The sequence below is a fragment of the Drosophila gunungcola genome, chromosome 3R (assembly GCF_025200985.1).
Source record: "Drosophila gunungcola strain Sukarami chromosome 3R, Dgunungcola_SK_2, whole genome shotgun sequence".
NCBI classification, from domain to species: Eukaryota; Metazoa; Arthropoda; class Insecta; order Diptera; family Drosophilidae; genus Drosophila; species Drosophila gunungcola.
Genome location: NC_069139.1, coordinates 16,133,695 through 16,159,397, shown reverse-complemented (window position 1 = coordinate 16,159,397; position 25,703 = coordinate 16,133,695). Strand labels below are relative to the sequence as shown.

The following is a 25,703-nucleotide window of genomic DNA, read 5'->3' as shown; positions in this document are numbered from 1 at the left end:
TTGTTTCGCAGCGTGAGAACCGCTGCGTGTGGCTTTTGGCCGAAGGTTTCGTTCCTCTTTTTTCCGGCGGGTGTTAATGAGCTAAGGGAAATGCCAAAGGACCACCTTGAGCTGAAAGTTTGTTGGAATTAAGCTGTTATTCCGATCGACATGGGCTAATAAAGCAATTTTCCCCGATTGCCAAGACGAATGGGCTGCATTCGGAAGGGGTAGAAACAAAAAGGCAACAAGGATGGCAGGGAATGACGACCCCTGTGCCACAACATTTGAAATATCTAGTTAACTCTGGGGCCGCTCTGACCTCCTTTATTTATGCACTAATCCGTGGGAAATGCTCGTCGAGACACCTGGGGCCGATTTATGCCACAAACGAAACGAACAAAAGGAACAACAACCATTGCAGGCCCGCACCCGCAACAAAAGAGACAGCTTTAAAATAAGTCGATTAACAAATGCTCTTTATTGTAATAATTCTAGATTTAGTTCTCGGATAAAACTAACACAATTTAGTGTGAACAACAAAGCTAATGGAAAATGATAATGTAGTGCAATTAGACAATACTTGTAATATATTATAATCGATTAGCCAAAAACATAATAAACAAATTTCAAAAAGATCATTTTCAAGTTCAAAATATACAAACCAACTTGGGACTTAGCCATATGTAGAAAATAAGATAAGTCTTAAAAACAATATAATGTTGGCTGTTGGTATCCTATTCCGCATCACCAAGATAACCATCAAAACAAACAATGTGCAGTCGCAAACAGGGATAAAGCTATACCAAAAATGACCCTTAATACAAGTATAGCCCACTTGAATAGAGTATCGCAAAGAGGTAAAAATATTAAACAACCGTCGAGTGAATTAATAAAGCGCCTAGCGAGGCGGCCACGCATTAAACGACACACACCACAGAAAACATTACAGCGAGTCCAGGCAGGCCAAAAGGCAGGAAGAGCTCTATTCCGAGGACCCATGCCCATGCCCATGCCACATGTGTACGAATTCGAATAGATGCCACATGACTGACCACTCCAATGCACTGCACTCCACTTTTGTTGTTGCCCGTTTTTTTGTAGCCGAGGGCAAACATTTTGGAATTGCAATTTTCGACTTCATTTCCAGGCTTTGAATGGCTTGCTTTCTGTTGGTTTCTTTTCAGCATTTTGCAGCGGGAGCGGTGAGGTGAGGAGACTTTGAGATCGAGCCACAAGGCAACACCTACCAAAGGCACCAAGCCACCAAGCCACCAAGCCACCAAATGGGCAAACCAACACAACAGCCCGCTGAGCCAACGGTGGGCGGTTAAAACCGAGGCAGGGTGTATAGGGAAGGGGTCTATAAACTCTAAAAAACTCCGTCCAAAATTAGTAACATATTAAATGAGTACTAAAGATATTCTCTTTGTTAGCTGTGCTACATTTATTTTACAAACTTTTTTAAAATAACTCAAATAGTACAAACATTTTTTTTATTAGGGTAGAAAATTTGGGCTAATAAAAATAATTCCGATTATATAAACAATGGTTAAGTGGATCCCTAAACAACATTCCGATAATAAAAGTCTGCATTCTAGAATTCTAGGGAATTTCGGCTCGATTTTCCAAAATGAAACTACTTTAAACTCCCAAATGTGTTCCCTCAGTTATTTGGCTGAATTTCTCCCAGTGTATGCCACGCAGCAAGTGTTTCGATTTATGTTTTTGCGCCTCGGCCGCCACAGCTAGCTACATGCCACATGCTCTGGCCGCCTCGGCTGCGGCATTTTCATTCAAAATGTTTAACCAGCCCCGCCGCAAGACCACTTGTTGCTCTTTTATTCATTCAATTTGTCAGTTTTGCACTAGCACAAAACGAAACCCAGTCCAGGCCGAGATCCCTTCGCCCCGTCGGCCGCCGGATGGAGTCAAAAGGTTATCGCCACACTTGCCGCATTTATACGGCCTCATCATGTGGCATGATCATCATCGCCGACGATGATAATGACGCCGATCGCGGTTGTGGGCATGACGCCGATCTCTCCTCCGTTCCATGTTTACATGGCAAAATTATTAGTGGTAATATTTGTGAAATATTTGTTTTCTAATCTGTAAACACCAATCATATTAGCAATTTGAATATGACAGCGCCGGCTCCAAACAGTAACAGGCCTTGTTGTTGCTTTTATTTGTGCGCTATAATGGGGGTATCTCGATTTTGTGTGGAACCTGCCACTTCCTTAGATGAATATAGGGCAGATTTGCTAAGCATAAGCTATCAAGAAAAATAAACATTGTTTGGTATTTATTAAAAATCCTTAAAAAAAAACGTGCATATACATTACTTTTCAATTTTAACAAGAATATAAGAACAACCTATTAACTTTTAGATTGTTATACACTATATTCAGCTATCAAACGTAAGAAGGTCAATAAATGTAATTAAAGGTAAAATAAAATAAAATAAAATAAAATAAAATATGTACGTTATATACCTTATAGCGCATTTAGTTGTTCGGCTATCCAAAAACCTTCTCATTTTTATAGGTGCTTTTTCTGTGGTCAACGGTCAGAGGCTTTCGGCTAGTATTTTGGTTATTATGGTGGTTTGTCCGGTTGGCTTCGATTGGTGGGTGGGTAGGTGGGGCGTGAGTTATTATCTATTCAATTGTTGCACTTTGCTGCTTCCTATTGCCTTGAGACATGGCAATGGAAACCAACTCCCCCAAACTCCTCCCCTTTCGAAATCTGTTGCTGTGCAGTTATGAGGCGACTGCCATGAAATTTATGATAAATGCCAAGATCTCCGCCGCTCCGAATCCCATTCCGAATCCGACTCGGCTCGTTAGCCGTCTCCCGAGCATCGTTTACAACACTTTAAGAGGATTTTACTGCAGCCCCAGTCGCCTCAACTCGACTCCATTGGCAGCCATTAGCAAGCCAATTGACATACTCCTTGACAGACAGTCTGAGGAGAGCTCTAAGTGCATGGAATTTATCATTGACGATGGATCGACGGCGGTGGCGGAGGAGGCCAAAAGTTTGCCAAAAATGGCACAAATAACGACATAATTTGGCCACAGATCTGGCCAACATCGGAGATCAGCAGCAGGCCACATTTGAAGCCAAATGGCAGGCGACTTGCAACTTGCAACTCGAAGCTCTGGCAACGACAATCGACATATGCAAATTGACTGTGAAACGCAGACGACGCACGCGGGATAACAGCCAAAAATGGTGTGCAAATCGTTAGGCCACTTTGTATATGCACTCAGAGAAAAGGGTCTGAAGGGGTTCTGAATTTGAATGGGGATTGCCTCGTTATAATTTAAGATTTAAAAGCTTATTTTCAAACACAATTTTAATCTTAGTTTTCATCAGAAATGAATAAGTAAATAATCATCATCACTACTTGTTTCATGTTACCATTATTTACTCAATTCAATTCATTTATTTATCGATTATTTGATTAAAATTTTTTTTTATTTTCCCATTTAAATTTATAACCTTGGTTAAGCCCATTAAAACATTTGTATGCTTACAAAAGACCTTACACTTTTTTCCCCCAGTGTTTTTCCAGTCGTGCTTTGCATCGTTCGCACATAAATAATTCAATTAGTTAAAGTAGAAATTAGCGGGCAACAAAACATTTTGTGAAAAGATTTGCCAATCTGACAGTCTTTGATCTCTCGGGGGCCATTTGAGCCGGCAGATGACATCATCCGCCGCCGACAACTAAACGGCCAGATCAAATGGATTTTTATGCCGCTTGACTAAATGGCTAAATGCTTTACTGGCTATCGGTTTGCATGCGAAAAGCATAGGCCATGCTTGAACTTGAAATTCCATATTAAGTGCATTTTGAAATAGAATCGAATGGAGAAACTGAGTCGGAGTCTATTGTGGAGTTCGGTGCTGGCATGGTAATTACTCTGGCTGAAAAAAAGTCTCAGCCTTTTTGGCCCGCTGCAGTCCGTTGCAATTTGAGCAACAAAAAAGTCAAATTCTGCACTAAACGCAATTAATCAAGCGCCTTGGGTCGTGCCTGGCCAAATGTTTTCCACTCCTAATGATGCCGTGGTCATATACCCAACCCCACCTCCTCCATCTCCAGAAATTGCGCAAATATGGCCTGGGTCGAAGTTCAAGCCGACTGCAAGCTGTGCTTAATGTCTCACTTATGGCCAAGACCATTTGGCCAAGCCTCTCCACTTCATTCGCCGTTGCGTGAGAATGTTTTGGGACCAAACCAAAACCGAAACCGCGGAGCGTTTGTCAAGCTCCAATTTTCTGCGTCTCGCAGTCATGTGTCTCGCAGCCAATATCTTGATGGATCGGCCAGCTGGATATCTCGATCGGGGAGTCAGGCATTATATGGCCTGATAATTTGGCTTAAATGCGTGGCCAACTCCACTCAACGGCCGGCAGTAATCACAGGGTAAATTAAAGTAATTGTACCTTAGATGGCGCGCGACTTTCAGATACCCGCTTCTTGGACATGAACAATATATTTATTTTTAATAGTAATACAAAAAAAATATTATGCTGTCTTAGGTGCAGTTGCTATATAAATAAATATTATTATATTATGGCTGTCCCATTTTAATATATTTGTTCTTCAGCTTAAAATACTTAAGATAAATCTTTGCCCATATCGGTATCAAACCAATACAAAAACCCAATATACCCATCGAAATCTCATCGCACCTTGTATAATAACTGTCTGTGGAAGTCATTCCTAATCCTAATCAATTTTGAACGCCTCACGAGGCGTCATAAATACGCTCTTACCAAAGATAAAGACTTTGGGGCAGGAAGAGTGCGATGAGGCCAAGGAGGTTGTAATTTTAGCCTTTTTAAAAAAAACATTGCCAAAGTGTTACAATTTCCATTAGCTACAGTTATTTGGCCGAAACAGAGAGTGAGGCAACCGGGCTCGGCCGGGCACAATTATCAACTTTTTGCGTTGATTACGATGATGGATTATAACACTTTGCCAGTGGTTGGACCAGTGACTAGTGGCTAGTGGCCAGTGGCTAGTGGCCAGTGGCTAGTGGCTAGAAAAACTGGACCGGCCGACAGCGAAATTGAATGAGCGGCAATGGCAGCACTTGGGGGCAGGGCAACAGCCGCTTGCCATTTCTTATATATGGTATGCATGTCGTATGTTGTATACCACACCATAAAACGTCTGGTATCCTGCACTCGGGGGCACAGAAATTAATTTAACAGCTTGACAGGATTACGCGGGAACAGGGTCAGCAAAGCAGAAAAAAGTCCGCTGACAGGCAGCACGAAAACTGATTGGTCACAAGTCAAAATCGGAAGACAGCAGCTTTCGGGCCCTTGAGGCCATGGCGAATGTGGCCAGCGGTTGGGCTGTGGACTGTGCCCAATTAGCGGAGCATTTAACACGTGCTCCTGATCTGGCCAAAAACTGGGGGGACTGACCCACCGGAGCAGAGGCAGAGGCAGAGGCACGAGGCACAGGTGCAGTCGCTCCATCTCGCTGTCTCCGGGTGTGCTAATTGAGCCGCGATCTTTGACAAACATAAATGTATTCGGGGAGGGTCCAAAACATGCACCAGGAAGGCACATTAGATTTGGAAACCGAACCGAAAAGTGCTCTAAAGGAAAATGGTGCTCAAATAATTAATTAATTAATTCAAATAATAAATTGGAAGCAAAGGTTCTCTCTCATTCTTTATAGCTGAGAGGAAATTAGCCATTTAATTCATGAATCATCGATTTAATCTATATAAATAAATACTATGATTGCTTATTTTAATTATATCAAAATTGTTCAATTTAATTCAAAACAGCAACAAAATCAACGTTTGAAACCAATCAACGCCTGAAACCTTGAATTTCAAGTCAAGTACATCTCTCATATCTAACACTACAACCTCTTCGAAGGGTATAGAAAGCCAAAAGTCGGCTTAACGACCATTGACTAGACCATTTGCTATATGAAGTGGCATATGCAAATATGCCGACGATTAGGACTTGACTACAACTGGTTACTGGATTGAACTGACTTCTGGCTACTGGCTTCTGGCATCTCCGACTGCCGCCGGCCGATTAATCAATGATAAATCCGAAATAGATAAATGACCAGGCACATGGCAAGTGCTGTGTGGTCCCCCGTGCAGAACTGATCACCTGCTGTTGCTTCTGTTGCCTCCAATCTGTTGGCCAAGCCCATTGGGCCTCGGTCACTCTTTCCCTGCTCCTCGGACATCTGTAGCGGGTGCCAGATAAATGCTCCGCTGATGATGCTGACAGAGAGCTGGTATTCAGGCCTGGAATCCAGAGTGGCTTCACTCCCCTTGCATCTTCGTCGTCGTCGTCGTCGTCGTCGTCGTCGTCATCATCATCTGCATTGGCTCTTTATGGGCATTGTCAATGTCCCGGGACGCATTTGCATCGTACGGTTAATTGTGACCGCTATTTGTTGACCAATTGTGGGTGGCAGCCGCACCACCAAACCACCGAATTCGGCATGCCGTGGCATTCTGCATATGCCAACAAAAATCGAGAACTGGCTTAGGTTTCCATTCTTGTTGATTTTGTTGCCTAACTGAGGGTATTATAGTTAAGTACAATAATAATTGTTTCAAATATCTTTTAATTCGTTAAGAAATTAAAAATATTAAGTTACGTTACGTTTTCGTTTGGATCATTTTTGGATCTTACAAATCTTCAAATCCATAATAATATTTCAAAAGTTTTTAGACATTCGGCACGTAATATGGGTATTATTAAAAAGGGAATTATTGGCGCTTGGAAATATTTTAAGAAATACTATACTGTACTAGTTAATTCGAATAAAAATCCCTAAAAACCCCGGTAGCCTAATCTCCATTAAATTATATTAATTAACTTATTTATATTTGAGTTCTTCACATGGAGATAATATCGTTGAAACTATATTGTCTTCCATTTTAAATGTAATACTTATCACTAGGGTACAAGCACCTTCGATGCTGTGTTCTAACGCAACTTCCTCCTTTGGCATTTGCTTGGTGCTCCTTGTGACTCTGGCTCTTTGATCCAGGTTCGCACAGGTGGCACTTGGAGTGGCGACACTGGGGAGAACTGCAGTGGTCGTGTCCTCCTGCGAGCTTTGCCCTCGTTAGCTCAGCACGTTGCTGTTGCAGCTAGCCGGATATCTATATATAGCCAACTGGTGTGATTTTGATTCATGGCGCGATTATATGTGCGCACGCAGTTTATCTTCTTTTCTTACATCTCTCCTGCTTTTTTTTTCTTGAGTAGCAGCAGCAGGAGCAGCACAGTAGCCTGGGCCCAGCGTGAAGGCTTGAAATCCGAACACTTTCTGGAGGAGCCCCTCGCCGGGTCTCTGTGGCAGATCCTCGCGCCCCTGCCCCTTCCTTGTGGCACTTAACATTTTATTGTTAATAAAATATATTACAAGGCGCAATACAAAAGGCCAACTGGGCTGTGTGCCAGGCTCTCGTTGCATTCAGGCCCAAATGCGTTAACGAAATCATCTACCACATCCTCCGGTCCATTTGAGATCTCCCCCTCGGTTCTTCAGGTGAAAAGCCCCCCTGCCACCGCCCCTGGGAATGTCGCGTGAGTTCGTGTCGTACATTTAACGCGTGACTTCTTTTGAAAATTGTTCATAAATTTTGCGTTTAACAGTAGCAGAAAGGCAACGGCAAAAAAAGGCCACAAAAGTCGGGCCAATACAAGACCGTTGAAGGCTGCGGCCAAGGAATTGGGTAACTGAAATTATCGCAAATCGGAAATTCAGTCTACAGATCAGTGCTTGATACTCTGTAAGGGGACAAAATTGGATCAGTTGATAAGTACCTGTAACTCAAAGTTTGGACTATAATTAATTTGTAGCTGAAAAAATACATAGACTTAATTAAAAGCAAATAATATTTACTAATCAATCGGTGAATAACCTTCTTTCACACTAAGACTTAATACATTATAATTAAATATCTTAAAGTTTACTGATAGGCTTTAAGATATTAAAGTGAACAAATAAGTCTGATGCTGATTTTATTACTCTTAATTCCTTTTTGCAACTTATTTAACCCAGATTTTTCAAGGCTCCAAATGTCATATAAAATCCTTTAAAAACACATTAAATGAAGTGCACTCCAAATTCGGCGAAGGGCATTTCCGTTTTGATACTGATTGGTTGGTCACGGATTGTTTGGTTCATAATTTTGTGCAACTCAACGAAAATGATTTCACAAATCCGACAGATGCAGCGACCACGGACCATGGCGACAGATAAAATGCGAGAGCAAAATGAAATGAATTACTGAATCTCAACTCATCGTTTGCTGCCTTTCGCTCATTATATCATAATGCAAATGCAATATACAGACTCATAAATATATGCGAGCATTCGAGTATTTCTAATTAATAACACACAAAATGTAATCAGCAATGTTAATTAGGCACATCCGCTGCTCGGCCCATTCAGCGTTGTCACCTCGACTCCACGTTCGTTTTCATTCATAAAAATCCGACAGAGACTCTGTCACAGTTATCGGTTCGGTTTCGACTGCTCACTGCTGACTGCTGCCCACATGGCAAAATGTTGGCTGGATTTGCATAGTTCGTAAGCCAAGTCAAGTGATCATGGCTGCTGTAGTAAAAAGGCACAAAATCTTTAAAGATTTTGTGTGCTTGTTTTCGATCATTCAAATTTTAGCCCGAGAATTGAATAACCGGTTTACCAGTTAGGAAACTGTTTCAACTTTATCGGTTGAGTTTTTGGGTTTTGTTTTTAGACTTTTGGTAAAGTTTTATGAATGAAAGAGCGTAAAATTTGCATTTAAAACACGTGAAGTACCACTCAGTGTTACTCATACGCCCCAGTGGACTTAAGAAAATAGCGATTCAGTTCCGAGGGAAAAAGCGAATTCTACTGTGAATCAACATTTCGCTGACAGGTACGCCAAACTGATTCATCTTCTTGCTTATTCAAATAAGCAAAGTGAATTATTATTAATTTATTATTTCCGGTGCTGGTCGGTTTAAATCGCTGCCAAGCTCAGAGCGATAAATAATGTATCTATAGAAATGCTAACACATCTAATGCTTTAAGCACTTGTCAAAATTGGCGCTTGGTGTTTGCTCCATTCGGTGAAATATCCCCACAAAAGGCGCCAATTATGTCGGTGGCGAAATGATACCTCAACTCGCCTGATCACCCTGATCTGCCTTCGGTCCGCCTTTCCAAACAAAAAGCCCCAAGACGAGGTCAAACTCAAGCTGTGCAATCGACCAACTGACTGACTGACTGACGGCCACGATCTGGACGATCGACGTTAGACAGGCAATTTGTAGACTTTTAAAATAGTTTCAAATGGAACCCAGCCAGTCGGCCAGCAGGCACTCCACCAGACAACCTGTGCGCTGTCCGATCGCCAAAAGCGATTGACCACAGCAAACACAACAATGAGCAGTCTGTGTTGGCGAAGTCGAAGTTATTCATACCCTTATCCTTGATGTCCTTCACTAGGTTGCTGTGGTTTATATTTGTTAATAGGAAGATTCGTTAGTATTGGTACAATTACAATTACAATAATTAGTTTCAGTTGTTCTTACTTCAAATGTGATGCGGTGAATCATATTGTATTTAAATTTTTATAAAGTGAATGGATGATTAATTATATATATAATTAATATATATATATATAATCCATATATATATATATATGGATTAAAAGTATATAGAACGGTGGCATAGAAGTAGAGAAGTCAGTAAAGAGGGCCTGTGGTGCAAACAATACAAATAGTTTTAGCATTTTTAATAATTTAAATCGCGGGACCAAACTAATACGGAAACAAATATCTTTCCTGATCCCATATCTTTAATCCCCCTCTGAAAGAGTATAAAAAGCGCATGCAAATTAATAGCCAACTTTGGCCAAAAATTAATTGATCACTCGAGACAGGCAACATTGCAGAGATTGCAGACCAGACTTATAGACCCGTCGATCGATCGATCGACCGATGGCCGGCTGATCGCCGCGAATTATGTTGGTGCTGGTAAGTGCCCGCATATTCGAGCTGATCATAGACTTCCTGAGGTAGCCGGCTCGATTAAGTTGGTGAAATGTTTTTTCATGGCTTCATGAACAAATTTCAATTAACATATTCACGCAATAATTGCAGGGGTCTCTGCGGCCCACGTCGCTTGTGGTCAGAAAACAGGCGGCCCACGCTCGAATCCCCACTAGACACGTGTCAAACTTCCGATCATTAGAAGGAGACGGCCGCTCATCGCACCACGCCCACTCGCCCAGCTGGAGGGGCCCTAATTAATAAACAGACAAAACAATTTTAGGGCCCCTCAAAGAAAAACATTCGGATTGATAAATTATCGAAAATGCAGTTTAGCGTGTGCCTTAGACAAAAAGATATTGAGATTAATCACTGGACCAGGCCGCTCGTCATCATCCGGTCAGAGATGCGTTGGCGATTCTCTACGGTAATGCCGACTAATTAATGATGGCCACGCATGGAAAGCGATGAAAATGTTGTCGTATAATCCAGTAGGTCACTGGAAAATAAAAATAATAAAAACAAAAGCCTGGCCATCATGATGGATGGAAAATATTTGACATTTTGATACGATAGTGTTAGCTTAAAGAACGTATTTAAGGCATGAACAGTGAGACTGCAGGAGCACTAAATAAGCATTTTTGTGCAAAGGAGGAAACAAAAAGAAAATGTCAAAGAAAAAAGATAGCTAAAGTGAACAAAGTGAAAATGAAGATGTCTATGAAAAATAATCTCTAAAAATTTCGATTTTTTAAAAATGAAATGAAAAAAATTAATAAAAATCAGTTAAAGTTAATGGTCAGTTTAACCGACTTTTCCAAAGTTCCTTAAGAAATACTAAATTATTTTAATCCTCACTGCACAACAAGTTCAACGATGAATAATTACCCGAGACATTGTCAATTTGGACTTCTGTTGGCTTCCACACCCACATTAAGTCATGGCAATTACCGTTGATCTCTGGCTTAGACCGGCTCATAATCAAGACACAAGTTTTAATTTAAATTTGCCCCAGTGCCCGTATCTCACAAGCATCACACACAATGTTGCAAGATCGTTTGGATCAGATCGCTGGGACTTAGTGGCCACCACAGATCTAAGTCGGCCAACTTTTGGCCCCTGGCACACTCTGCCCAATGCGAATGCCTCTTGGAGTATTGGACAGTCCACAAATCTCCCGCAATTACAATACTTTATAAACTTAGTTTTCTTCTCCCATGGCGGGGCCTGTATTATCGTCTAATTGCATCGCCGACGCTCTTGGCATTTGGCGCGTCAACAAACGAGCCGCCAACGCCGCGACCCCTACCCCAAAGATCCCCACCCCCAGCCCCTTAATCCTATCACACCTCAGCGGCGGTTTGAAACTGAAAAACAAAAAACAAAAAAGATATAATATATATAAGTGGGGGAAAAACAAAACCAAAAACAACTGAGTGGACCGCAGGCCGTTCCATTCATCATTTTTCGTTTAGTGACGCGCGTGCCTCGTGCGCCTCAAATCGAGTGTTATTTTTTTCACAGATTTTCAAATTGAGACGTCATGATCTCGACGGTTTCGTTGGCTCTCTTCTGTTATGGTTATGATTGTGTTTATGCTTCTATTCGGATATGTACGTACAACATTTATTGTTTCATAAGGCACTGCGGGCATGCAACTAACTCTAACATAGAACATTGTTGTGCTTATGGGCTACGAGTATAATTTAGCGAGTATAAAACTGCGAATACTACAAAGATCAGTACAATAAAAAATACAACAGAAATACAACCAAGTCTTAATCGAAACTTATTATAAGGTTTACTAGATTCTAAGAGATTATCTATAATATGTATTAAACGAACTCTAAAATAGGGATATATTTGAGTTGCAGCTAGTTTTTGGTTTTACGCCTTTGGTGCAATTTTGGTGTGGTTCTATTTTATAAGATATACAGGCTTAAAGAAGATATATATACATAAATTCGAGTGTAGATAGTTTTTAAAAGTTTTTTTAACATTAACTTAAAAGGCCTTTCCAGTGACTTTAACATCCTTTTATAGAAACCTTGGATCTTTTAAAGAGTGTTCTAGGATCAACCCAAATAATTAATAAATAACAATTTTAGTTTTTTCTGACTGCCGCTTAGGAGCTCCACCAAAATTGCTTGATTTCTTCGCAGGATCGATTCGAAAGATTTGGAAAACTAGCCTAGTTCGTTTAGTAATTACACCACTTTTGCAGGTTATCCGTTTCGTCCTCCTCCTCGTCGCTTGTCGAGGGCGGCGTATCCAAGTTGGCGATATCCACATCCAGATAATCCTCCTTCGTCTGCAGCAGCTTGTCCATATACTCCACAATCTCCGTGAAAGGCGGCCGATCGTCGGCGTTGAAGTGCCAACATTGTCGCATGAGTATGTAGATGTTCATGGAGCACTTTGCTGGCTTCTCCATCCGCTGCCCGGACATTAGATAACTGTAGAGCTCCTCCGCGGACATGATCGTGGGATACGGTTGTTGTCCATATGTCATGATCTCCCACAGAAGAATTCCATATGACCAGACGTCGCTCTTCGAGTCGTAGAACTTCTCCTGCAGCGATTCCGGGGCCATCCATTTAATGGGTAGCCTTCCATTCGTGTTTTTCCTGTAGTACTCGGTGCTCTGGATATCCCTTGCCAAACCGAAATCAGCGATCTTCAAGACATAATCATCGCTGACAAGTACATTTCTGGCGGCCAAATCTCGATGGATGCAGCGCCGGGAGGCTAGGTAATCCATTCCCCGTGCAATTTGGTGGGCAAACTTGATCAGATCCTTTTCGGTTATCATATGAGCTGGCGGCGATGGAGGCGGCTGTGAACTATCTCGATCCTGATCTCTGCCAAATGGTCGATTTTTGTAGAGAAAGTCCTTGAGATTGCCGTGCGGTGCGTATTCAACGATTACATAAAGTGGCCCACTTTGACTGCAGCATCCCAATAGGTTAATAATGTTGATGTGACGTCCGATGATCTTCATAACTTCCATTTCCCGCACCAAACTGGCAATGTCGTCATCCGTGTGGCCTTCCTTCACCATTTTCACAGCCACAATGGCATTGTTGACCTCTGCCATGACCACTCGACCAAAGGCACCTTCTCCCAAAGTGGCGCCCAAAACGAGCTGATTTCTCGGCAGCTCCCAATTCGAATCCAGTGGGAATTCGTACTCATTGAAGGGAGCCGGTTCATTGCCACTTTGAAGGACGGTGGTTCGCTGCTTTTTTATTCTCACCACCGGCATGATCATGGTGTCCATGGATCCACTGGAATCTCCGCCACTCTCGGGCTTGAAGATTATAACTTTTTTGGTCCACTGGTGCACGGTTTCTATGCGTTGTTTCAGCAGTTTTTCATGCTTCATTTTGCGCACTGCATAAAAGAGAAACGAGGTGCACATGATGATGAAAAGAAATCCGACAAAGAAGATGAAGTACATGAGATTGGTGCGCTCGATGCCACTGGCCACTCCGGCCTCCAAAAGATGCAGGCTTCGCACCACTCGCAGGTAAGCGGTGCTATTCGATCGACCCAAACTATTGCTCTCGATGCAGGTGTACCAGCCCTCCTGTTCCATCGTCACGTTCACGAACTGCAGCTGATCCTTACCCTGGGCGATGATCGTGCGGTTGTTGGAGCAGTTGGTCATCCCCTGGCAGGGCACAAAGATCCAGGCCTTCATGCTGGTTAAGTCCGACAGATATTTGCAGTACATGCTGCCACTGCCATTGACCACGAGTGTGAGATTCAAGGGTCCGGTAATCAATATGGGCTTATGATTAACCCGGTCGCTTACGATCACCTGGGTGTCATGTCGAATGCAGCCTAGGGCATTGCACACCTTGCAGGTGTAGTTGCCACAGTCACCCGGCACCAGATCCTCCATGGTCAATGTCCATCGATTTTTCTTAAGAGTGCCATACCCGCGCGTCCAATCAACGGTTCCATTGCGATACCAAGTGATATTCGGCTCAGGATTTCCCACAGCTTGGCAATTTAAAGCGAGCAGGGAGCCCGAAGGTCGCGTCTGCAGAAAACTCATTCTCTTGGGATGCCGCCAATAGGGTTTTCCACTTTCGGTCTCCGGCAATTCAGCTTTATTATCATCATCATCCGCAGGGCCATCGTCCAAATCCGTTGTTGCTGTTTGGTTGGTGTTACTTGAAATAGCCGAGGTTTTAATTTGGCTGCCTCCCGAATTGTCCTTTAGCATTTCCTGACTATTGGCCACTTGGCGGCGGCCTTCAACTTGAAACAGCAGCAGCAGTAGCACAAATATCGCCAGCGACCCGCTTTTCATTGTGATCGTTGAGTGACTGCCTCGCCAACTCCAGCCAGCAGCCATTTTTAAGATATTTATTTTTGTAACTCTTGCCAGAGGCAGAGGGACAGGCACCCTCAAAAGTGCCACAATGGCAACTGCAACTGCAACTGCAACAGCAACTCCCTTGTCGGAGTTTGTCGCATGTGCTGTGTGGTTTTTTATTCACCGGAAATCCACTTTAGAGTGCTCCGCTCTATATAGACTGATCTCCGTTTTTCATTCGCGCCGGAAGAAGATCGGTGATCTTCTAGTTTCTAATTTATAATGGAAACAACAACAGTTGCCTCTTTAGTGTGCAACATGTGTGCCTTTGAAGTGATCCTCCACTCCGCTTACGATTGCAATCGGATGCCGATGAAGATGATGCTGAGATGATGATCCTCTTGATGATCACCTATCTTGTTGGTGCAACGGAAATACTTTCCCCCAAAAAACCCAAGATGCCGCTCGGCTTTTAATTATTGGGGGCGGTCCTGTGTGATTTACTCAGTGAGATGATGGATTTATGGCAGCCATCTTGTCACCAAAACAGCTCCGATCGTGGGCGTTGATGATCGCAGTTTCCATAGATCATTCGACTGCTGGGTAGGGTGGATTCCTTGGATCGTGTTTGATTTGACTGCAACACCTGAAAGAACGCATACGATTAGATTTATGATCACATCCGTTAAGTATATTATTGCAGCTAAGAAAAAAAATGTTCCCCCAACGAACAAGAGCGAAAATCAATGGCAGATCGGAAGTCTGCAAGATACATCCGCCAGTTTCTTTGAGTCAATGAATTTCCTTTTCAATTTGTTTACAGTCAACTTTGCTGTACTAACTTTCGAGACTTTCTGCAGAGATTCTTTTTGGTCTTGACTCGATTAAAGGCCATTTCCATTTGGCGAGCTTAATTAAAATGTCGCGCACATTTCCGGTAACTTGTTCAACCATTTTTCCTCTCCCGTTCTGATTTTGTTCCAGCGCGTGCCATAAATTAAAAATGGTCCACAGGAATGAGATCACAATGTGCGGCAGGCAAAAAACAAAAAAAAATCCGTGAGGTTTCTTTTAAGCATTGCACATTTTATTGATTTTGAAAATAGCTTTATAGCCGTGGGGCCCATAAAGATTTTTCGGCTAGCGATCTTTTAATACCGCCATAAAATGGCGTTTACTTTTTGGCGAGGAAAAACTCTTTTCAACTTGTTGTCAATTTACTTTACGATAGCATTCTATATATAAAGTCCCCTCAAATGTGGTTCTGTTTACTGTTCTATTCTATTTTTCGCACAACTCTCCGACGATGTCACTCACGTTTCTCCGCTTTCAAGAAGGGTGAGAAGAGATCTCCCGACTTTTTGCGATTTGTGAATATTCACGGAGCTAAATGAAAACTGTTCCAAATTGGTCTGCGTAGTCCGATGAACTGAAAAATACCCAATGCCAATTCCAATTCCCAAAGATCGCGTATGATCTCTCTCTCTTGTACTTCCCCGAGGCTCTCTCTATCTCTCACCGGATCGCCCTTCTCTCTTTCACTATGCACTATCTCTCCCACATAATGTCCTACTCAATGCGCCGGCGTCGGGAAAGAACGACTCAATATAGTGGGCCCTCGAGTCGCTTCCACTTCTGCCGTTATATTTCCAATGCCTACATACCCTGTTTTCGAACACGACAGGGTATGCTCTCTCATTGGTAATGATATGTGTGGATTTAAAAGTTTGTAATGAAAATGGTTTTCTTATTTTAAGTCTTTAGTCCTATTCGTTGTTCTTTTTCACTGTTTGATGTCGAAATTTTCATTATTATATATTTTTTTTGCCCTTTTAATAATAATACATTTTTTATAATTTCAGCCAAACTAATAAAGATGCTTTTGTCCTAAAATAGCTTAACAGAATATGTGATTTATTAAGTAAAGTTGACTCAAGGTATCAAAGTTTCAGGTATCCTATAGTTGAAAATATAGAATACAGTCGCTATGTTGTTCTTATTGTGGTTCTGTTTTGTTGGTCGTTGCCTTTTGCGTCCCGCATCTTTTCACTTTCAACGGCAGCCTTAATTTTTCACATATGCTCGCCCCGTTTCCCCCTGGATCTTCGTATCTCTTTCTTTTTCCCCGAGTATTGCTCTCATCTTTAATTAAAACAGACACAGTTTCTCTCGATGCTCTGGTGATCTTTCCAGTCACATTCAGCCCACATCTGGCGCACAAAAAATTAAAGAAATTAAAAGCAACAAAAATAACGGCCGGAGCGACTGTGTGTTTTGTCTCTGTTCTCCTGCCCTCCTTCCCTCCTCCCGCCCCCTGGCCACGCCCACAGCCAGAGTCGGAGACAAGGGCAAATATTGTTTCGGTTTGCATTTGGTGCTCTATTGTCGACTGCAACATGTGGGCACATCATCAGCATCGGCCATATATATGTACGCATTCGTCTACCTAAGATCGTGCCACATGTGTTGCACAGACATTGTCGTCGGTTCTCGAGGGGAAGTCGAAAGCCGACTCCCGCGAGAAAACGACGCCGGGATGGGGTTATCCAAAAATTTGGACTTCCAGGAAGGCAGCCGCCAATTCGGAAACGGCCAAATCAAAAAAATTTCCTATCCCCCTGGGAGGACTGACCTTCACCTCCATCCAAAACGATCGCACATTTTAGTATATTTCCTGTGCAGCCCGAAAACCGCCGAAAATAAACAAACACGGCGCGAAAAGTATTTGCAAAGTATACACACAGCATCCCATCCATCTCCTATCGCACTGAATCGCCGGTCACTTGGCATCCATTTCAATCGCACGAGTTCACCCCAAGTGACGCACTCGGTAACCCCGCCGCCACCTCGCAGTGTATTCGATACCAAGTGGAGACCGGCACGAGTCTGTAATTTCGCACGGTTCGTCGGCAGGTTCCAGCCACCCATCTACCCACCCATCTACTCATCCATCCGCCATGTGCCACTCAGTACGTGACAGCGAGAAGGTTGCATCTCAAGAGGGGTACTAAAGATGCAGACGGAGCGAAAGGTCGAGTGTATAGAACCAGCTTTGTCAAAAAGCTTTTCCGGTAAATATAGGAAATTGTTAAACGGTTTTCTGAAAATTTTAAATATTTTTGAAATACAATTTTAAGAAAGAAACGTTTACATTTTTTAATTGAATATTTAAGAAAACCTTTTAAAAATCCAAGGCATAATTAATTACATCGTTGTTAGGATACTCAGAACCATTTAAATATCATTGATGAAATAAAAATTGTTTTATGCAGAAAAAAATATCTGCTCGATTGTGATTCTGCTAATCTGTATTTCTAATATTGTTTATATTATACAACAAATGTTATGTTCAAAACAATTACTTAAGAAATCCTAAGTATGTATGTTATATACGTTGTTTGATTTATTTTTTATGATAATTAGTCATTTTAATAATTTAAGTGTTCACTTCAGAGATTGTTTACATAGCTAACTTTACAGTAATCGATAACAATATTTCGAATGACTTGAAAGCGAATTCATTCATCTAAATATAATATTTACAAAATAAAAAATAATATTTACAAAAATAAAAGTTTACAATCTTTCGTAAACGGAAACGATTTATAAGAGTTATTCTAAAAATATAAAAATAACATTGTGCATTAAGAAACACTATATAGGACTCACACAAACACAACCAATAATATATGTTTTCTCTTACTAAAGATCAAAAGACCATCCCGGATCTTTTGGGTGATCCCACCTATGATCGAAACAGTACCAGGAATCGGACGTACAATTAGCTAAACAAACCTAACCTTAATTATCAATTATAAGTACGATCGCAGAGCAGAGAGGAGAAAAGTAAGGAACATCGTTCGTCAGGGAGCAAATTGAGTGATTGCCAAAGGCAACAAAACAGAAGCCGAGGCAGAGAAAAGATGGCATCGTAAAGCTTCTCGACCGACAAAACAGATACCCGATAAATATATACAATCAGCTATAGCCATATACACACAGATATAGAGCAGGTCGGACAAAGAGCAGACAAGTTGAAATGTTTGTTTACGCGGCTAGAAAATATTGCATGTTTCCTCCAGATGAGATGCTCGCAATACAAGTTGGTTAATAAACAAAATCAAGCTGGGAAAAACTGAAAACCAAATTATGAATATGAGATATTTTCTCAGCTCTGCCGAGGGCCGCATCAGTTGGGCTGGAAAACCAAATAAATAAATATAAATTAGAATGGAAACCCTGTGGAAAAGTGCTTTCAATTTGAGCATGAACCATAACAGAAAAATAGAAACGTATTCAATGGGGCTTTCAGATCCAGAACTGGCCATATTCAGTGTGTTATGGGGTAGCCAGAGAATGGATAATTGAACGATTGACTACAGACACACAGCGAGATAAACGACACAAATTGCTTTGGTTCATCAACATGGAACCACAGCACATTTTACACTTTTTGGCCTTTGGGTGAAAAGTCAAATTGCTGTGTGCGGTCAATCAAAAAGTAGACCAAACAAGTAATTTGCGCAATTACGCAAAAAGCAAAGTAAACCAAAGCGTTGCAATATGTATGGTAACAGAAGCGTATATTTTTAAAAACTTACCTCACAATGTGCATTGCTCCATAGCAAAAAGCTTCTTGCCAAATAGCCAAAGTGTCTCTGCGTTGGAATTTCTCTTGCCTTCGGTTAAAATGTAAATGTTTCACCAAAACACAATTGAGAAAGTTCACAGAATTCGAGAATGTTTCCACTTAAAATTCTTGAAATATTTTAGTGCGTATTTGTATGGCACTTAGGCACTAAAACAGAAACAGAAATTGCTGCACACTTGACGCTGTCTCACTCTTTCCTTCACTTCGAATGTGTTTTCACAGTATTTCTAGTTATTATTGACCATAATTGTTAAGCGATTTTGGCCGATCGATCGATCGATCGATCCGTATCCGTCCGCTGTCGAATTTCCTCCGATTTTCTAACTGTAACGGCACGCAGTCCGATCGCAACTAAAGTCAAACCGAACAGAGCCAAGCGAGCGCTGCGAAATAAATCTCTTCAATTAAATGAGGGAACAAATGAAACGAATTCACATTCCCCCATCAACATGCTGGAGAACACATCTCTGCAATGTATTTTCGCGGCAGCCGCATAAACAAATACAGAAAACACACAAAATTGAACGGAACGCCAGCCACACATTGTATAATCCACTGAAAGAGAGGAAGGGTCGAAAAAACGGGGATATGGATGGTATGGCATGGGGTATGGTATGGGTATATGGTATATGGTATAGGGGCTACGGGGCACATGTGTGTATCTGAGTGGCGGCCTTCCCTTGGAAAGTGAAATGTAATTGAGTGCGCAGAACGCGCTCGTTCTAAATTTGTTCAATTGAGTCGAATGAAATAGCTCAGCTACACAATATGTTGCATAGTTTTGAGCGCACACAGAAAATTCATGAATATAATTATGAGGGTGCAGAACACTTATGAACTGTTCCGATTATCACCTTTAATATTAATTAATATTTTGAGAATAATACCAGTAATAATTCGATCATATTCATATTCATTAAATGAATCAACACCAATTAATAAGGCTTAATAGATGATCCAATTTCATCTTAATAAATAATAATGACACGATCATTCGATTATATTAAATTTTAATATTTTTATGTCCATTTTTCCTTTGCTAGCTAATAATTTTAACTCGTTTTCTGTTAAATGCAACTTCGAATTCGTTACAAGTTATTAATCTTTTACAAACAGATACCAATTTAGAAAGACAACTCATATTTTGAAGCCAGCAAAAACCTAAGGCATTTCTTAACGCTTCGATCGAGGTGGAAAATCCGGAATGGGATTCATTAGCTGGGACAATACGACGCTAAGTAAGTTAGCAGTTATTAATTATGGGCTACTTATAGTAGATGCCAAATGGCCTCGGGCTGCAGCAGAACCAGTAGCCAGCCAACTGGAGATGGAAGAAAGCCTCCCTAATGAATGACACTCGAGGAGAAAAAGGCATGAAAGCACACACGCTGTGAGCGAAAGACAATGGCATCGTTTAGCGTTTGTCTTCATGGAGACCCAAAAAAAGGGTTAAGCAAACAATGGACTTGCGAGGGGATTTTGGCCGAAAACCGAAAACAATTAACGATTATTGACTATTAATTGTGGCCGAGGGGCCCGCTCAGTGCCAAATGGCGTTACGCCTGACTGATTAATTGATGCTGTTGCCAGGCGGAATGGGAGGATCCCCATGAGTGGCCAGCATAGTTTCAACAGTTAACAGCCTCGTAAAGCCAGGAACCGGGGAAAACTGGGGTTAAAGACGGCCAGCAACCAGTGTATGGTCATAATACTTAAATTTTATGCACTCCTGGGCAATCCTCCTGGCTGCCAACTCCTCGGGCAGCCGATTCTCAGCTTCCGTATGGCTTTTCAATTTGGCCAGAACGAAACGCAAGTTGTTAGCGTTTCGAACATCGAAATAAATATTGGAAAATTGGCTCAAAGTCTGGGCCTGGCTCTTGGAGCCTTTGGCCATTGGCTCTGCGAATGGGAAATGGGAAATCGGGAATAGGGAACTGGGAATGGAGACCGGCTTTTGGAGACACGATCTCAAGCGGCCCGAGTTGGGCGACACGATCTGCAACCATCGCGCAGAGATCTCGTGCAGAGCAGCCAAACAGCATAAAGTTAATTGCTAATATGATTAATTGCACATTAACATGAATTTTTATAGCCAATTATATGCGAAATATGCCAATGAGAAACTTTTTCGACCAGCAAATAAAACTACCCAAAAATGGAATAAAAAAAAATGTACTGCTGGACTTATTGAACAGCAATAGATGAAAAAAGATAAGCTTTTTATGCTGTCATTGGAAATAAGGAAGATCAAAATATTAAAATGGTCAAGTCAGATTAATTTTTATATGTAAACTTATTAGAGAATTTATACAAGATAAATCACAGAGTATATAAGAAAAAAGAAAAAGAAAAGAAACATAATAAAGTGTTTTCCTGTTGTAAGATTTAATTATTGAAAAGTATTGTCTGTAACAAGTGAAATAAATAAATTATTAACAAATATTTTTGTTCCGGTTTCTTAACAGTATATTTTTTTAAAAATTGAAGAATACATTTAAAACCAATTTAAAATAATAATTATATATAATAAAATATTTAGATAATAATCTTATTTTTAATTTTAATTTTCTAAAAAATGTGCTACTTCTTTATTAATCATATCGGAATTTGGCAATTGAAGTAGGATCAACAATAGGTTCACCTCGGCTAAAGATCCAAAACCCGCTTCAGAAACCAGACAATTTCCATAGATGAAGTCGATAATTTATGCATAAACTATGCGTGGCAATTTGGCATCTTCTCAATCCGAGTGGGCTGCTGCCAGCGAAATTATGCGGGTGTGTTTGCATCGCCTCTTGTGGCAGACAAATAACAAAATAAATAAATAAATGAAAATGCAATAGCCCTGGAGACAGACGGAGACGGAGACGGAAAACAAAACGCAAATCAAATTTCCAATCACTCAAAAACTATTGGAGATTCGAATTTGAATTATTGGCTCCACCTTGCCTGCACCACCACCAAGTCACCAAGCCACCAAGCCACCACTCTGCACGTCGTTTCCGGTCTTAAATCTTTAGGCGCGTGAGCTAATCATAACTTACAATGTGGTCCGGCAATTTGACAGGCGGGTTGCTGGCTTTTTAGCCCGGCCCAGTCCACTTGGCCGCCTGCCAGAGATACGAGTACGAGTACGAATACCAGATCCGAACCGAGGATCATGGATCATGTGGGGCTGGAAATTGTTGCCATCGTTGAGCTCGGGGCTCGGCAAGCTGTGCGAGCTGTCAATGAACTTGTATGCTCTTGATTGATTTATATTGTGCTGGCTAGGTGTACGAGTATCTTTGTATCTATGGTAAATCAGCTTAAGCAACCGGCGATGTACGACCGTTGATATCTTGCTTTTAACACGACGCCCGAAACGAAACCCAACGGAAAGGAAAACAAACCACCAGAAATCCCTACTCGAGTTCGAGTCGGTGAATCTAATGAAAGGTGTATTAATTATATTAGATATCCCAGGCAATACGATCTTTGCTGTTCTGGGCTGGCTACTGTTCTGGTTTGTCTGCCCGGTTCTTACCAAGGGCCTTAGCCTCCGTCGGGGTCTAGGCCATAATTTAAAGTTGGCTTCCTAGGGAGGGGGGCAAAATGGGTTGAGGCGGCTAAAACTGGCGCTTAAAAGTTCGTTTAAACAGACCTTTCGGCCGGATTGGGCTTGGCGTGCGGGCGTGGCCTTTTATATATTCTCTCTTCCTTTTTTTTAGTCCGGTCCCCATAATCCCTAATAATAATCATGTGCTGTAATTGACGATTTATGCTAAGCCCGATATAATTTACGCCGTTGGATACACCGGAGCCTCACCTCAAACCGTTGAGCAGGAGGCGGAGAAGGAGTATCGCATAAATCATAACTGCACCTGGGATAGCGAAAGGGGCAGCTGAAGAAACCCTGGGACCTGCGATCTGCGATCTGAGTGCCTGCTACTGGCCATGGACCGATGGCTCGATGGCTCAACAAATATTTCCCACACACGCCGGCGTCGCTTACATGGCACTACACAGGCATACAAGTATGTCGGGCAGGTTACACACAATGCAAATGCGTTCGCATAAGTCAGTTAAGGTAAATGGCCTCAAAATCAGGCAGCGAAGTTCTTTTACTCTTGGGGGGACATTATAAAAGGGGATATCACAACAAAATCAATTTATACCTTTGAAGATTTGTTTCTATTGAGTTGATATTTTTAAATCTAAATCGCATTTGATTAAAAGAATAGATCAAATTTTGTATATCTGTAAATAATGCAGGCATATTTAACTAGTTCTAAAAAACAATAATATTTAAAATATTGATTTATTATTATTTAAATTATAAAAAATATTTTAATATTTTATGGATATATAAGTATTAAGACACTTTTGATTGAACTTAATCGTAATAAAACCATACAATTTAATATTTTTACTTAATTCTAATCACCTAACACTAAAGATAATATAATATTTGAAACTGCTTCAAAAAATGTTCCTCTTCCTAAAAATAAATTCAACAATATGACTGTCTATAAGTAAAATAATACAAATAACAACAGTTTATTTAGAATTAACTTCATCAGATAGCTTTTATACCCCTTCCCAGCAAAAAGCGTACTTAAAAGTGTTGGCACGCAAATTTATTGTTGTCGGTTGTCGGTCGAACCGCCGATTTGCGATCCATTCCGCAAAAGGCTACCGTATTTGATCTTGGCCTCCTGCCCCCCTGACTCCCGATGCAACCCCCGCCTATTCCGAATCCCCCGCAACTACCCGCAACTGTCAAAAAAGAAACCCAAAGGGGAAGAACCAGGGGAAAATCTTTTGGAGCTGCGTGCCAGTGCCAGTTTGTCTGGCATTTGGGCAGGCCTTCCAAAAACGTCGCTGACATAACTGTACCAACCACCGAGCGGTCTTGCGTGGTGTGTGGTTGGTAGTTGGTGGTTTCGGTGGTTTCAGTGGTTTCAGTGCTTTCTGCGGTGGTTTTTTAGAACCACTGCTTCGGCAGCCCCAGATTTCGGCGAACGCGCTGTATTTGGCATCAAACACATGTCGAGCCACATGAAAGGATCGCTGACTGCTAGCCTGGAATCTGGATCTGGACGGGGATCTGGTGGATATACCTAAACGTATGTTACATATGGCGGTGGTGCCGCTGGATCGGCTCTAAGTCTTTGCATGTTTGGCGTTTCAAAGCGCATTAATTTTGCATAGCCGGCCGTTGTTGTCGACACGAATGGCTATGAAAGGTTAATAAATCAAATGCATATGCATGGGAGACAGCGTCTGCACCTGAGATCCTGGCATGCGACTCGGTTTTTTTTTTGCTTGCAGGTTTATGCGTTTATAATTTCCTCAATGCCCGTTTATGGCCATTCCGGGGGCAATCAAAATCAGCGCCTTTTGTGACCGAGCCGCATTAACACCAAATTAAGTTCGATTTTATGGCCAGGGAGGCAGCGAAAAGGAAATTGGGTCATCTTCATAGGCAGATAATGCAGTTAACGATTCCTTTATGCCAACGTGAATGAGTTATACGCCGCCACGCCACTTGGGAGCACTTAATCTGCGTTTTACGACACAGTTGGACGACGACTGCCGCCTTTGTTACACCGATCACGTACTGGGATTAATCACTGAATTAATTGAAACAATTTTCTAGCACGGTCGACAACAGGCAGCCAGCGCCACAAATTAATCAGGCGATCTGCGCGAGATGCTGATCGATCCGATCATGATCACCGATGATCACCATCACCGTTTCGCTCGGTGTTGATCGCCATGTCGAGGCCCGTACGTGTCCGGCATTTCAACGCCGGCCAAATGAGTTGTCCAACGGTCTAACACATGTCGCTCAGCTCATGAGCCGGCGATCAGTTGGTGATCAATAAGGTCCGCCGATCATCGGAGACCGCCAATACCCCCGAAAAGTGGATGGTCGCAAAATGGCTTACCATTTCAATGGCCAATTGCCAGATACTAAACGTACCGGCCAAAGTGATCATTAATGATCATTTTGCGGAGGGAAAAAGCCCCTACCCCACTGGCTGCCTGCTGCTAATAACTTTTAATTAAATTAAAACTCCGCCTATTTGCGTTCAGCGGTCTTGTGATCGTGATCATTCGGTATCATCATCCTCATCGGCGTTAGCGGCGGCCAAGCAACAAATGCCTTTTCACACCAGCGATCAGCGGCGACCCTCACAAAAAGGCAGCCGTGCAACAGGTGCAGGCACGATCTTAAGCCCCTTTTTGGTCTTGTTTTCCAGGTCTCAGTGGTGCTTGTTTTGGCATTAACCGTTGGCTTATGAGTCTAGCCAGACGAAGACGGCGGCTCCACCCACTTCACGTCCCCACACTCACAAAAAAATCTAATGCTAGTAAATTAGTAAATTCGATCTTAAAAGCTTAATGACTTGTGGATAGAGTAATAATAACGAGATCATTTTTAGTATATCAAATTAAAGTTTTATAGTTTTGTAAAGAGAAACGTTCTCGAAAGTAAAAGTTAGTCTTATAGTTATAAATTAAACTGATTTACTCTTATTGCTGCAAGGAAAACGGATATAAATACCAGGCAACACAGAGAGTAGCCTCAAAACTTTTAGATCTTTAAGGTTTTTAAATCATACATTTCAGGAACAATATTCCAGATATTGGATGCTGTGTAGCAGTGCACTCCCAGCCCAACCCTGCTGGCAC

General features: G+C 41.8%; 1 protein-coding gene across 2 annotated transcripts; it reads right to left on the bottom strand.

Annotated features, from left to right (window-relative positions):
• Positions 1-11,621: 11,621 nt before the first annotated feature.
• Positions 11,622-19,435, bottom strand: LOC128262794 (fibroblast growth factor receptor homolog 1). Of its 2 annotated transcripts, none has more exons than XM_052997308.1 (2): positions 18,970-19,435; positions 11,622-15,014 (listed from the first exon to the last, which is right to left on the bottom strand). In XM_052997308.1, the coding sequence occupies exon 2, from the start codon at positions 14,405-14,407 to the stop codon at positions 12,242-12,244; it is 2,166 nt and encodes a 721-aa protein (XP_052853268.1). In that variant the 5' UTR covers positions 14,408-15,014; positions 18,970-19,435; the 3' UTR covers positions 11,622-12,241. The 2 variants fall into 2 exon arrangements, with proteins under 2 accessions (XP_052853268.1, XP_052853275.1); XM_052997315.1 differs by lacking the exon at positions 18,970-19,435 and adding an exon at positions 15,686-15,804.
• Between the last annotated feature and the right edge of the window lie 6,268 nt (positions 19,436-25,703).

What these genes read in the sequence shown, in the direction of transcription:
- LOC128262794 (XM_052997308.1), bottom strand. Translation starts at nt 14,407, where the DNA reads ATGGCTGCTGGCTGGAGTTGGCGAGGCAGTCACTCAACGATCACAATG.